The sequence below is a fragment of the Thamnophis sirtalis genome, unplaced genomic scaffold (genome assembly GCF_051295495.1).
Source record: "Thamnophis sirtalis isolate CommonGarterSnake01/CBP01778 unplaced genomic scaffold, rThaSir2_p1.2 scaffold_14, whole genome shotgun sequence".
NCBI lineage: Eukaryota > Metazoa > Chordata > Lepidosauria > Squamata > Natricidae > Thamnophis > Thamnophis sirtalis.
The window spans coordinates 10761137-10777013 of NW_028261394.1; the positions used below are offsets into that span (position 1 = coordinate 10761137).

The window sequence follows — 15877 nt, forward strand, 5'->3', positions numbered from 1 at the left end:
AAGCAATTGTATATATACAAACCTTTTTTTAAAAGAAAGTCCTCTTGCACTGTTAAAGACTAATATTGGATTTCATCCTTGTAGCACCCATCACAGCAGTATTATCAAAATCTTTTATAATTTTCCTTTTCCAAAATCATGAGATTTTAGGTCAAGGTCTGCCTTCCTCACATGTCTATTTCAATTATATTGGCTTCTTTTTGAAATCTATTCTGACAGCATTGAAAATCCTAATATAATATATTCAGGAACCGAGGTATTATAGTACAGTGCCAGATATTTCAGTTTCCATTTCTCTTTTCTTGATTTCTTCTGAAGGAGGATTCCAATAGCTCCTTCCTGACCATTGGGGGATATAAAGGCTAATATGAACGATGATTGATTTGACTGCATATTGAAATATTCTGCATTGAAATATTCTGAATCTCTTTAGCGCAATATCCTTCACTGGTAATTGTGGCCATATAAGTTGGTAATTTGTCAAGAGGGCTGTGTTTAACTTTGCTCTAGAAGTAGAAACATAATACCCGTTAAGATAATCTATTAACACTGTTAACTATATTCACTTCAGAGTTAAGCACTCTGGATAGGCCAAACCCATCCCAGAGGCATTTGATGCTTTGAGCCAGCAGTAAGTAACGTGATCCAGTTATGAGTTAGCTTTTGGCTCTGCTGTCCCTCAAGCGGTTAGCTGGCCTTAGACTTCAGATGTTGCATAGCAATTAGAAAATATAACCGGCCCATGCCAATAACTCTCCCCAGCGATATCTAAACAATTACTGATGGGATTCACTGCTTGGTAGGAAAATCTCCAGAATTTGGAAAAAGACAGTATTTTGCAGGCAGAGGGTATACAGGCTTCCCTGAACATAGATGGATGGGTTTCTGTAAAAATACACAACAGCATTATTGACCCTCTTCCTTTAATCACATCCCCATCAAATTGAAAGCTCATTTTTAGCCCAACTAGACAACCCACGACTCGGAAGGGACATCTTCTTGGAGATATTTCCCGACCAGGTTTCCCAATGTCTTCAAAATTCAAATTCAAGATACATTCAGAGATGCAATGGCCTTGAAGATAGTCCATGTGGGACTGTGTAGAACAAAACACCAATCCGGAAAATGCTTTATGACATTTTGCACGATGTTACAAATGTGAGGATTCTTACGTCGTAACAGGTTTTATCACATTTGCCAAATTTCAATCCCATGAGAATCGGCCGTCCCTAATTTGGGACACCTTCTGTAAAGTTAGCCCACTTGAGGCCCCTTGCTTGAAAACGTTCTGTCCCATGATGCATTCGGTTAAAAGATTACAGGAACGAGATGTTCTATGGAGATTCTCAGTCATCCAAGGTCACGGTTGTCCCAAAGGTGCTTTTCTAAAGAAACAACTGGACTTTCTTTCTTTTTTTTCTTGAAGAAGTTTCGCTTTTCATCTAAGAACTGAAGAAGTGAAATGTCTTCAAAGAAAGTCCAGTTGCTTCCTGAAAAAGCACCTTTGCTACAGAAACAAGTGTTTTAATATATAGATGCCAAACTTGGCTTGATCTCCTACCTCAACTTTTAGAAGAAGGAAAGTGAGCTGCAGCTCTGCTAAGGGAAAGCCACTTGGAATGCTAAGATTAAGTACGATAGGTATATTTTTGTGACGCGGCTACTAAAGCAAACACAGTCAACTCACAGGAGGCCTCTTTGCAAAATTAGAGCCAAACATCGTTACATGCATCCCATCTACTCCTCTGAAATGATCCCTGTGCCACTTTTGCCATTCCTTTAAAATGAACCACTGGGTTATAGCTTATCTAACTTTTCTCCGAAGGCCTGTGTGACTCAACTCACATGAAAATAAAGACTGCCAACTAAATTATTTTTTTATTGTCAAATGATATAAAGAACAATGGACACAACTTGATTTGTCTTAATAGCAACACTCTTCACATTTGGATACTAGAGTGGGGAAAAAGGGATAGTGGTAATGTTAAAAAGGGATTGATTTTTTTTAAAAAAAATGCAGATGTACCAGACAGCATAGATTGATGTGAGAAACAATGGCACCAAAATGGATTCAATCAAGTTAATTATTATTTCCCTGAACACCATTACAAAGAAAGACTTAAAGGCATTTCAGTAGAACAAAAATATTTTTGCATTTATGACAAGGAAGAACTGGGGAAAGTCTTCTCATTCCTCTGTACAGATTGTCAATTGCACAAAAGGAACTGCTTGCGTCCTAAACCTGTTCACAAAAGTCTTGGGAATGAATGGGTTGCCTGTGGACACTAACAGTCAGTTCAAGGGTTGAATGTCAAGGTTGCATAGCTAATGATTGTGCCACCTCGCAATGGCTATTAGCACAAATAAAAGGAATTTTATAAACCTTGCTTCTGTTTTTCCCTCAACAATCGCATTATTTACCAATCATGTGATATATTGTGTGCTAGTTTGGTTACAGTAAAATCTCTGGATTACCAGCCACTTGGGAAGAAATGACTGCTTTTTAGGAGAGGCACCTTGGGCTTAGACTATCTCGGTTTGTACATGTAAAACTCATGAGGCTATAAGGGGATTAAAAAAAGACTTGAAGAATCCATCAGTTCTACTGTAACTGACTAACAAAATACAGTTGTTTTTTTAAACAGCATGATTCAACATATTTGAGTTATTATTAACTCCTAATGTAGTTTTTGTTTAAAAAACAAACAAACCCTGTCTGGACACATAGCGTAATCCTCAGCCACCCCTCGAGAAAAAAAATGATAGGCACAAAGTTACATCCATCAGAACTTAAGGCTTAGCTGGAAAAAAAAGGCTAACAGAGAAGCACTGGTGAAAACGCCCCTTTGAAATTTTGCAACCCACGTGTAACCCACGTGTAGCGATGACCTATGCAAATGGCATCCAAAAGCGGACATTGGCCAATTGTTCTCATATCGCTTGTTTCATACAAAGCTAAGCAGTGTTTGCATTCTGTTCGTTTGTTTTTCCTATCTCCCTAGTACTGAAAGGGTAGCAAACCGTGTGAGAGAACCTGGCAAGAAATATTAAACCAGTGCCGAGTTTCAAGCACGGGTTGAGTGTTTAGTTCAGAGTTTATCAAAATGCTGGACTGTTTCAGCTTCTGGTACAGGGCACCTCAGAAATACTTTGCCATGAACTTGTGATATCGTTGACGGAGCAAGCTATTCTACAAAGGTCACTGGCTTTCTGATATGCTTGATGAATTCCAACAGAAAATTTTCAGGGAGTGGAACAAAGCAAACCACCATGATCTGATCATTTGACATTGAGAAATTAGGACTACTCGTACAACAGGTCTAGACCAGCCCAACGTTGGCCAACTTTTAAGACTCGTCGACTTCAACTATCCGAATTACCCAGCCAGCTGGGAGTTGAAACCCACAAAAAGTCTTAAAATTGCCACAAAGTTGGACACCCCTGGTCTAGAAAGCATTCATCCAAAAAGACAGACTTTTCCCCTTCTCTCTATTCACAAACTCACACTGCAATTATGGGAAACAGTGCAAGGTGAAATCCATCCAACATTGTATATTGCAAACATCCTGGCAACAACAGAGAAGAGGAGAGATCAGTAGGAGTCTTGAGCCAGGTCTAATAGTCAGCTAAATTAGTCCTTACTTCTAGCTTGTGCCTGGAGATGTTAGCTGGACTGTAACACTACGAAGTTTCCCCTCGATTCTGTTCAACGTAACCATCCTAACCAAGGTTCTAATTCTGGCCAAAGAGTGTTTCTCAATAGGCCCAGGTTCGGAAGCAGGCATCCTGCTCCTTCAAGCCCTCCCTCCCTTGGCAGTCATCTCACTAATTAGCAACTCCCTCCTGCTTCTGTCCTCTCCAGTAAGGTATTACATTTAGTACACACCTGGGGAAATCTTCCAGAATAAGCCAAGGGCTGCCAATTTGCCTATGTCTCTTTGGGATTTGTTACCCTGAGCTGCATCTGCATAGCAAAGAAGCAGACATGATGTCAGTAAGACACCGGTTGAAAAGACACCCCCATCCAAATAGGTGAATATGGTAAGGAGAAAGGAGGAGGATAATACTTGATTTTATTTTCTAAGTTTGCCTTTCCCTAATGGGGATTTAAACAATGAATGCTGGGTTGTATATTGAGATGGATCTTTTTCATAGCTTCTTGTGGACGCAAATAACAAATCCATTCAAAGGCGGCTTTGCTTGCTTTTGAATGTCCTTTGAATTACAGGACAAGGATATTTGAGTGTTAAGAGCGGATCTGGGCTGCTTTATGGTGGGGTCAACTCATTTTTGTTCCAATGTGAAACAGATAACTGAAACATTACAAAATAGGCTGCTTTTTCATAATACTTAAAAGGTACGTTCTCAGGGATGAGACCGTATGATTGTAGGAAATGTTAAGGCAAGACAGCTGTGATTGGGGATAGAAGAGCATTACTAGTAAAGCAAACTAAAAGAAATGACATTCCAGTTATCCAGACATCATACTCTCTACAACTGAGAGGTATCTTTGAATGCTTCCCGTTGAGGTTTAAAAATGGAATACGTACGAGAACTAAGATTGACCCTTTCCCAATGGTGCTAAGCTGTTATAAATAGACCTCAAGGGTCAGCCTTTGGTCATCCTAAGAATCAGGTTAAAAATTCACAGGAAGTTGATATTCACAGTTTAAGGACTATAGCCATGATGGCGAACCAATGACACATGGGCCAAAAGGTGGCATGCAGAGCCCTCTCTGTGGGCACGTGCGCCTCGCCAGCTGGTCTTTGTGGGTGTTGGAGCGCCTGAAAACAGCTCAAAATATGGCCTGAAAAACGACCCAAAAACAGGCATGTGTGCTCCGGCCAGCTGGTCTTCAGGATTCTGGTGTTCCAATTTGGGCAGTCAGTGCCGAAAAAGTTCGCCATCACTGGGCTATAGCAACGAAAGGCTGTTTAAATACTCTCTTGCAAGTTAAAAGGCACAGAGATGTTATGTGTTCAGTTGATAAACTTAGAAGCTCTCTGGTTTCCAGGAACTACAGAATAAGTGACTTCTTACAGAAATTATTTTTTTTCCAAAGAAAGCTTTCATACTTACATTCTTCCAAGAAAGGACTTTTCAACAACTTGGGTTTTTCAAGCTTTCTATTGTTAGAAGAACACCCGGGCCATTTGGGGAGTGGTGTTCAGCAGAGGGGGGGGGGGGGGTCTCCAGCCTCGGCTAATAACTTTATGATTTGTGGACTTTCCCCCTCCCAGAATTCCTCAGGCAGCATGGTTGGCTGAGGAATTCTGGGAGTTGAAGCCCACAAGTCTCAAAGTGGCCAAGGTTGGAGGAAACACTCCCACTCCCAGTGTTCAGGATCTGTGAGGTCACATGAATTGGCACTACGCAATGTTTGAAGTTAGTATAGGTGGTGCTGAGGGAAGAGATGAAATATATAATAAAATGAAGAATTGTTCCTGGAAAGCACAGGAAGGAGAATATGTGAGTTATGAGACCACTGTAGTTAAGGTACTGTCCGTTACTCTGGGCCCACCTCTTTTGTCACTGCCTGCCCCTACAAGAACTGGTGGGCCCCACAGTCTTGCCCCCCACCCCACTATTGGCAGAGGGAGTGAAAGAGGTGAGCCCAAGGGCTTGAAAAACAAAACGGGCAGTGCCTAAGCTCCACCTCATGTGGCTAAGGATAAAGGAGGCTGCCTCTGCATGGAAAGGCCTAGCTAAGGGGAGAGAAAAGTCACGAAAGGGAACCAAAGAGCAACAAGGAGAGCAGACTAAGAGTCAGCATAAAATTAGAAAGAGAACTTTTCTGCAAGCAGCAGCAGTTCGCGGCCTAAATGAAAAGTTAAAATCTTCAGGCACAATACCTTGTGACGGGAGGTTAGTGATGAAGGAGAGAGTTAGTCACTAGCTTCTGAACTGCCTCCTTGGAGAGGATTCAGGCTCTAATTTTAAACTTAAGTGGTTTGGCTTCGTTCTCTCAACAGACTTTTTTTTTTTTAATGCGCTGCTCACCATGAAGTTATGCCCAAATGGTCAAAAGAGGAGTGCCACAAAGCCGAAGCTTCTAAATCTCTCCCAGAAAGGGATTTGTGCATTTATTTCAACTACAATTTATATCAAAAAACGATTTGCTCCTTTCACTTTTCTGCAAGATGACAATCAAGGGACGACTCTCTTTTCCAGGGCATAGAGGAGCAGTCTCCCTTCTTTACAAACACAGAGGGAAATCTACTTGAGGCCTAGCTGGCAGACCAAAAATGGGTCTCGCACCTTAATTGGAATGTGTTCTGCAATCCATCTCAGGGAGTCTTCCTTCACCGTGTTCAGAATGCAGAGGGAAGGAAGGAGCTCAGGACTCATCCCTGTCTTACAAACGAACACCCAAAAGGCTTATAATGATGGCTGCCGTGGACTAAATAAGCCAAACGACTAAGTGCCTCCCTCCTTCAAGCACTAAAAAAATATTCGGATAATGAACGCTTAAGACATTGGGGAAGGGGTGTGTGTGTGTGTGTGTGTGTGTGTCAGAAAGTGGTCTTCCCTAATAGAATGCAATGCTAGATTTGCCTCCCGGTGGGTTGAGGACTTTGTTGTGAGAACGCGGCCGTGGTCCCAGCCTGGGCTCGTGATCATCTATCTTGGGGCCAGGGTCTTTGGGGATCTCCTTCGGCAGGTCCTTCTTCTCACTCAACTCTTCTCTCTGTGGTTTTTGGTCTTCTGGAACTGTGCGAGATGATACATGGCAGGTTAAATCATGGTGATCATTTCGTTTGGTTTTATTCCAACTAGGCTGCCAACACTTGGATTTCGCATGCAAGGTTCCCAAGCATGGGGTGGTGTTTGATTAACTTACTTAAAGACTTCCAGTGTTGGAGCATTCACAACTTCTGGAGGGAAGCTGTTCCACTGATTAACTGTTCTCACTGTCAGGAAATTTCTCCTCAGTTCTAAGTTGCTTCTCTCCTTGATTAGTTTCCACCCATTGCTTCTTGTCCAGACCTCAGGTGCCCTGGAGAATAGTTTGACTCCCTCTTCTTTGTGGCAACCCCTGAGATATTGGAAGACTGCTATCATGTCTCCCCTAGTCCTTCTTTTCATTAAATCAGACATACCCAGTTCCTGCAACCGTTCTTCATATGTTTTAGTCTCCAGTCCCCTAATCCTCTTGGTTGCTCTTCTCTGCACTCTTTCTAGAGTATCAACATCTTTTTTACATTGTGGCAACCAAAACTGAATGCACCTAATCCCAGTGAGTCTCCTACTACTTCATCTGAAGATGTTAGCTAGTTCAGTTTATGCAATGCTTCCTCACACATCATCCCTTGGAAGAATGGTGTGTGTGTGTTTCTGTGTGTGTGAAACTTTTTAACATTTGAGGCATGGACTGTCAAATGTAGTACACTGTTAGGATCATAAGTGGAAATCTCTCAGAGGGACAATAGAGTGAATCTATCTCTCTCTAGAGCCAATCTTGGCAATTTTAAGACTTGTGGACTTCAACTCCCAGAATTCCACAGCCAGTCATGCTTGGAAACATTATATGCAAAATCTATGCTGGTTGGGGAATTATGGGAGTTGAAGTCCACAAGTCTTAAAGCTGCCAAGTGTGGACACCCCTGCTGTAAAGTATACAGTACTTAAAGCTATAATGTGATTTTCGAAAGCGGATATGATACAAAGGATAAAATAATGGAGCTGACAGAATTCGGGGAAGCCTTGCTCCAATTACCTTTTGTTTCCCGTGGTGAATCTCCTCTATCCTTAAAGAGAAAGGTGTGATCCTGGATAAGAAGGAAGGGAAAGGTTGTAGATATTAACCAACACTTTGAAAAAGCCGTTTTTTATGAGAATCGTTTCAAGTTGTAAGAAAAACCAAGTCTGGCAATCCAGCTTTACAAAGCAATGCTTCTAAGGACATGAATACTCTGCATCACTCCTGCATCAGTCAGAAAAAACTTTATAGAGATTTTGTTTTGTATTAACGCCAATGTTTCCCTCATAGTCAATTTTAATGCTAGATTATTTATATTGCTTGGCCAATTGAGACAGCATTAGTTTCGTAAGTTGTTTCTGTCACTCAAGAGGTGCGTATTCAACAGCTTTCTTTGTACAAACACAACTGCTTTGCCTTACATAAAGGTAAAGATTCCCTGCGCACATATGTACTAGTCATTCCCGACTCTAGGGGGCGGTGCTCATCTCCATTTCAAAGCCGAAGAGCCAGCGCTGTCCGAAGATGTCTCCGTGGTCATGTGGCCGGTATGACTCAACACCAGAGACGTATGGAATGCTGTTCCCTTCCCACAAAAGGTGGTCCATATTTTTCTACTTGCATTTTTACATGCTTTTGAACTGCTAGGTTGGCAGAAGCTGGGACAAGTAACAGGAGCTCATTCCGTTAGGCAGCGTCAGGGATTCGAACTGCCGACCTTTCTGATCGACAAGCTCAGTGTCTTAGCCACTGAGCCATCGGGTCCCCCTGAGCCACCAATACATAGATTATTGTAATTTGGGCTGCTACTTTTTTTTTTAATAGAAGAAAGTGAGTGGAAGCTGTAAGCGAGTTACCTTGGGCTTATTCGGATGTGCTTTGACGGCACTGAGAGGGGATGGGGTGCCAAAGATATTGCTTGTTTTCCCTCCAGGTGGGTTTATAAATTGCCGGGATGCATTCGGTTTATGATCCTCAAAAATGCCGCTGTCTTTCCCACCTGCAAGACAAAAATAACTGAGGAAGTTTGCAGGAACTGCTCTTCCCCTCCGATTCTCCAGGGCAGGAGGAAACGAGCAGTGAACCCTAAGGCTAGGATGTTGAGGCCCTCCGGGAACCAGACATGCTTGCACAGCTTTGGATAAGGGCTTCCTTTTTGAAATCCTGTTGATTTTCCTTTCTGCTGCTTAATATTCCTTTATTACTCTCTTTGACCAGCATTACAAATAGAGAAAAAAAGAAAGAAAACGAAATTGTTACAAAAAACCCTTTATCAAAGAAATGATCGTGTAAAAATAACACGTCTAAGCCAGAGATTTGCACCACTATATGGCTCGGTAAGCGTGTTTTGCAAGCTAAAATGTAAATGAAGCGTTAACATCCCTTAAAAGTTAATGTAAGCTGGATTTATCTTTATCTGTACCTAGCCCTTAATTTCTGAAATAACTGTATAAACTATAACTATTATATATTATAAGTTGTATATATAAAGAGAAAGCACGTCTTAAGATACTCTAAAAGGGCCCTCTAGGAACCAGACCATAAAGGTAGTCCTTGACTTACAACAGTTCATTTAGTGATGGTTCAAAGTTACAATGGCACTGAAAAAAGTGACTTATGACTTATTTTCACACTTACGACCACTGGTCATGTGATCAAAATTCAGATGCTTTAGCAAGTGGTTCATATTTATGATGGTTGCAATGTCCCAAGGTCATCTGAACCCCTTTTGCGACCTTCTGACAAGCAAAGTCAATGGGGAATCTTCACTTAACAACCACGTTGATAACTTAATAAATGTAATGATTCATTTAACAACTGTGGTGAGAAAAGACGTAAAACGGGGAAGACTCACTTCACAAGTATTTCACTTAGCAACATAAATTTCGAGCTCAAATGTGGTCATAGCTCGAAACTCCAAAATATTAACATGTGGCCATTAAAAAAAAAAGCTTACACCTTACGAACTCAGTGTTGTTTATAAATTGTAACAAGCGATTGTTACAAAACAAGATGTTACAAAACAAGTTTGTTTCAAAATCACCTTCAAAATCAAGTAAACTTGCAAAACACTTCACTTATGCATAGCAATAAACTTGTTCTTTCTATGAGTAATTAACTCTGAAATTGTCAGCAACCTAAATTATGCCAGGTAGTGAACAACGGGGGTTCTTCTGTTGAAAGGAGGACAATGGCTGGGACTATATAATAATAAATGATAGTTATCTGGTTCCGTGGAGGAAAATATCAAACCTGTCACTCCCGTTCTCAGTATTTTCAAGAAGGGTATGGTTCTCACCTGGGGGATTTGTTCTCTTTGGGAAATTCATGGGTTCTTCAGCTGCTGCAAATATGTTAGAGGCCATTTTCTGTGTCTTGGAAGAGGTGGACACTTCTGCACTTCCAAAGAGATCGCTGGACTGTCCACCTGGTGGCTGCAGCACCCTGTTTTGCATAAAATAATCCACAATCAACCATGATTATAAAAGATAGTCTGTACAAATAAGTAGGCAGTGGAGGGGGTGGGGGCTAAGGTTCTGATATCACACTGGCTTCCATTTAATATACTTCTGTGAATTGTAGGATCATTTAATTTGGAAATCATGTTTTGGGGGCATGGAATGATGTGCAAACCTTGGCCAGCATCTGAGTAATCAAGTTTCTTCTTTATCTGGCACTCTTCATCTGAAATATTTCTTTTGAAGGAAGTAGAAACATAGTTTCTTGGAGCCTGTGATACTTAACAATTTTCAATATTAAGATTCACGTGAAGAATTCTGAGTAAAGTATCAGGTTGTACAGTACTGGCAAATAACGTTCTTAGTGCAGATCTTTCCTACGAGAACTATTTGTACACTCCCCCCCCCCCACACAAACCAAAGGGATTGTTGCAAAGTAGGATCAACAATTGGCCTGGTTCTTCTTGCTGGCGATTTTCCTTTCCTTTTGGTTGCTGGGTGAGGCCACAACCACACCCAATCCCAAGCTGAGGAAGGCTGAACGCTGAGCTCAATTTATCCCTCAGGAACCTGTTCACACCCTTTCATGAATGTGTGAAAACTACAGTATTGGAATAGCGATGAGGAGATACACTTTTAAAAAAAGATTACAGATTTGCATTATTGCCTAGCATAACAACGTTATTGTTCTCTGAAGGATTAAACCAGGGTTGTCCAACTTTGGCAACTTTTAAGACTTGTGGACTTCAACTCCCAGAATTCCCCAGCCAACATTCTGGGAATTGAAGTCCACAAGTCTTAAAGTTGCCGAGGTTGGAACAGCTCAGGTTAGACTATTTTAGTAGTGCATTTTATATCTTGATCTGTTAAAGTCTAGTAGTCTAATCAATTCTCTCCAAATTGACAGGCCCAAAATGTGGCGAAGTTTATCCCTCCCAAAAAATTTCACCCTCAATTAATGTGTTTGAAAGTGTGTGGTTTAAGGTGGACTCACTGAGACCTAATAAGGGTACCCCAGACTTTTTTTTTTAAAGCAAGTTTGGAGCTGGCAATTAGAAAAGGATGGGGCTCATCACCAGCAACAAATGCAAATGGATATTTATAATCTTTATTCTTTGGAGTATATGCATTGTTAGACTGCTGCCCTCAATAGAGGCTCACTGTCAAAAGTAAAAATCAACTTCCCTGCAAAGCTACAGGTTGCATCATTTAAGAACACAGCTTTGGAGGTAACCAGACAACTGTGCAACACACATCCTGGAGGATAACAGTGCTTGATGATAGTGTAAAAAGCAAGGATACCTAAAACTGACTAAAGCAATTCAGGAATGTGTTCAGAAATCTCAGTGATAGTCAGTTGAGAGATTATGATCTAAAAAGGAAAGAAGATGTTTCACCGGTAATAACATTTTCCAAAGGGATGGTAAAAATGCAGTTATAACCCATTGCAGATACAATTATAATCCACTCCAGATGTTTACCATGCCAATTTCATAAAGAAAATTTCCTTTACAATCAAACTGCTTGGATAAGAAGTGAAGATAATAACTCCACTGCAGAATTACAGCTATTTTCTTTCATGATGCCACAGTGGAAAAGAGCCTGAAGTATTATATCGGCATCCAAAGGAAATTACAGAAGTAACCCAATCATCCAGACACGGTTTGGCATTAGTTCATGCAGCTCATTTATCTCAAATTTAATTTGAAACATGCATTTATATAATTGTTATTTCCAGAGCTCATCCCATGTCTAACCCTGGCAACTTTAAGATTTGTGGACTTTAATGCCCCAAACTCCCCAGCCAAGGAATTCTGGAAATTGAAGTTAGCAAATCTTAAAAGTTACCAAGGTTGGACACTAGAGCTCTAAGCCTGATGCCTGGGGAGTAGGGGGTGGGTGGGGGTGGAACAAGAGATTCAGGAGCTTGTTAAAGGTCAACAAGATCAAGCTCATGTGAATTGGAAGGGAATCCTTGTTTCAGTGCCTGGAGGCTAAAATACAAAAAACAAAACAGGACAGAATTCCGGAAGGATTGTTCCAGAGACTTCTGTGTGTTTTGCCCGCTCCTCTTGTCAAATGTGCATACCGGAGCACATTTGCCCCATAGGAAGGATTTCACAATCTGGGCTCCCCTTAGACAGCAGCTACATCGGCACTAGATTGGCAAATGGAAACTGTGACTAATGGGGCTTATGCCCAGGTTTGGCTTCTCTGCCATTTATGGCCTTTTCAGGAAGATAATGCCCTAGCAACACTCCCTCATCACTCGAAAGCTACTTGGAAGTGATGCTATAGAAGCAATGGCTTACGAACAGGTATATTTCACATAACCTCAATGCTGCTCTGAGGCCCTGGGCTTCTAAATACAGTTCTATTTTATAGCTTTAATTTACAGAGCACTGTAAGTTGACATGGCCCTAAACCGCCTGCAGGACCATCAGTATAAGGCCAGTCCAGAGGATGGAGATGGGGTGTTGAGGTTCTCTTCCCGCCCCCTCCCCCACATACAAACACTTCAAGATAAGAGAGGAAACTAAGGTGCATTGCTTTCATGATGCTCCGTTATGGCTCACTTGTATCTCCAGAGATCCAAATGGTTCATTGTTACATGCAGGAAGGCAGTTTGCATGGACCTTTTTAAAGGATTTCGATACTAGAGATGAAGTAATGCTCTGGCACTAGGGGAGAATTATGTTTTGTGGTGTTTATTATGTACTTTATTTGTTGAAAACCACTCCCAGTTGTTTGGAGCTAGTAGTATAAATACTATTCGAAATATTGAATAAATACAATGTTTGTTGTTTTAAGTTATGACCCGTACAGTTAAAAAAAAGGATTGAATTCCAACTTATATCCTGAGTTACTGCTTTGTGTAAAAAAAAAAAAAAAGCTCACTGCACATGGCCTAAAAGAACAATTCCTTGGCAGTTTGAGAGAAAAGATTTTATGCCTCAGGCAGGACACGAAACTGCAGAGAGGCAGAACTACAGCAAAGATCTCACAACCCACACCCACTTCGTAACAAAGCAAGCAAATGCAGTTGAGCCTTCTTGGAATTTCATGCCAGACAGCATGGTTGGGTGGCACCTGATTCCCTTTGGCAATCAAAAATTTATGCTGGAGTATTGCAACTCCAAAACTAGTAATCGGGCAGAGGGTTCAAACAGAACAACAACCAAATGCCTCTTACTCATTTGAAATCCTACTCAGGCTCATTTTCATAATCCCTCAAGGCAAAGGCAGCTGCTGCTCAAGTTAAAAAGTTAAAAAGTTGCTCTTGGCACATACAGAATATTGTTCTGACGACATAGCCAGATTCAATGGGAATGGTTACATATCTTATTTATCCAATTCCAGAAATGCTATTTAGCAGAATGTACAAACACTGAAAAACCCTGAGAGCAAACACCGGCAATGAAATCCTGGAACATAACAACCAGCGTGTCACAACCCAGACAAATCGATTTTGCAGTGGAGCATTTTTAAAAATTGGGAAGACAATACCAAGGTGAGTTCTAGTTTTGCTTTAGGCTTCAGGCACAAAAGTCAGTTGGGTGACTTTGAGCCCATCAGTGCTCTCTCTTGCCCAACCCATCTCATATAGTTGCTGTGGGGTGAAAACAGGAAGGGGAAGGAATCTTATGCTGCCTTGAGTAACTTATAACCGGCCAGAATCACTTAGGCAAGAGAGGTGAAGTAGAAACTTAATAAATGAAATAAAGATAAGAATCAAACAAATAAATGAACCTGACTGGATGCCATAAACAAATAACCACTTAGTTAAGCAGGACTGGATGCCCTTCTGGCAGGAACATCTTTCAGGGAACATGTCCCACCAGCCCTCACAGAATAACAAAGTTGGAAGGGACCTTCTAGGTCTTCTAACCCCCTTGCTCAAGCAGGAGACCCTATACCATTCCAAACAAATGGCTGTACAATCTCTTCTTTAAAACCTCCAATGCTGGGACAGCCACAACTTCTGAAGGCAAGCCGTTCCACTGGTTAATTGTCCTCACTGTTAGGAAGTCTCTCCTTAATTCTAGGTTGCTTCTCTCTTCAATTCGCTTCCACCCATTGTTTTCTATCCTGCCCTCAGGTGCTTTGGAGAATAGCTTGAGGCAGCCCCTCAAACATCGGAAGACTGCTATCATGGTCCTTCTTTTCATTAGACTAGACATACCCTGTTCCCGCAACCATTCTTTATATGTTTTAGCCTCCAGTCCCCTAATTCCCTTTGTTGCTCTTCTGAGCACTCTTTCCAGAGCTTCAACATCTTTTTTATACTGGGCCAACCCAAACTGGCTGCAATGATTCCAAGTGTGGTCTTACTAAGTCATTATAAACAAATGAATAGATAGATGATAGATGATAGATAGACAGACAGACAGAGATGATAAAGATAGAGATATAGCTAAATATAGAATATAAGATAGATAGATAGATGATAGAGATGATAAAGATAAGATAGAGATATAGCTAAATATAGAATATAAGATAGATAGATATACAGATATATGATAGATATAGATGATAAAGACAGATATAGTTAAATATAGATATATAAGTTAGAGATAGATAGCTAGATAGATATAGATGGATGATATAGACAGATAGGATAAATAGATAGGGATAGAGATGTATGATAGAGATATAGTTAAATATAGATATATAAGATAGAAATAGATAAGATATAGATATAGCAGATAGATATAGAGATATAGATATATAAGATAGATGTTATATAACGATAGATATTGAGATAGATAGATAAATAAACGAATAGCTAAAGATAGAGATAGGTATTTTATACGATATATTTTGCTCCCAGCAAGGCAGACACAATAACTTGCCGGCCACCCCACCCTTCGTGTTGCAGGGGGCCTTTTGGGGTGGGAGGAGAGGAGGAGGGAGACGGCTCCTGCCTCGATTCCCTCGAGGACCACCGCAAAGGACAGACAACCCACCCCACCCCAGACCACGGGGGGACGGATTCCAGCCGGCTGGTCGACCCTCCCACTCCAAGACGAACCGAGTCGCCGCTGCCGGCATCAAGAGAGGGGTTGGGGTGTCCCCCTGCGACCTCCCCGGCGACGCCCCAGGCGCGTGATTCAGCCCCCCCCCCGCCAAACCAGGCGTCCCCACGAGACACGCCGTGGAATCTGGCCCCTAGGTGGCTTGCGTGTACACGGAAATCATCCCCGCCCGGGCTTCACGCGTCGTGTGAACGCGACCTGAAGATTTCGCTAAGCGGGTGGATGGGAAGGAGAACCTCCGCCCAATTTATCCCTTCAAACACGTGTTTCCTCAACGCGCCCGGCAAGAGAGGAGCGCCGGGGTGCGGCGGGATGGATCGGGTAGTCCCAAGGCTGGGGACCATGGCCTTTGGAGTCCCCACAGCGCTTCCTCAGGAGGGAGAAAAAAACAACAACTGCGCCCACCTCACCTGGTATGGCGGGATGGGTCGGGTAGTCCCAAGGCTGGGAACGATGGGATTTGGAGTCCCCACAGCGCTGCCTGAGGAGGGAAGGGGGGGAAACAACCCCACCCACCGCGGCCGCCTCACCTGGAGCTGGATCTGGACGGGTCGGACTCGGGTCCTTGGAACATGGTGGCCGGCAGAACGAACGAGAGCGACCGAAGCTTCTCCTCACTGCCCGCCCAGCCGCGCGACTCACCTCAGTCTCTTTCTCTCTCCCTCTCTCTCTCCCGCGTCTC

General features: G+C 42.1%; 1 protein-coding gene across 1 annotated transcript; it reads right to left on the reverse strand.

Annotated features, from left to right (window-relative positions):
- Positions 1-1859: 1859 nt before the first annotated feature.
- Positions 1860-15877, reverse strand: JPT2 (Jupiter microtubule associated homolog 2). The gene is made up of 5 exons (XM_014068917.2): positions 15726-15877; positions 10000-10145; positions 8558-8700; positions 7719-7770; positions 1860-6712 (listed from the first exon to the last, which is right to left on the reverse strand). The coding sequence occupies exons 1-5, from the start codon at positions 15767-15769 to the stop codon at positions 6531-6533; spliced, it is 567 nt and encodes a 188-aa protein (XP_013924392.2). The 5' UTR covers positions 15770-15877; the 3' UTR covers positions 1860-6530.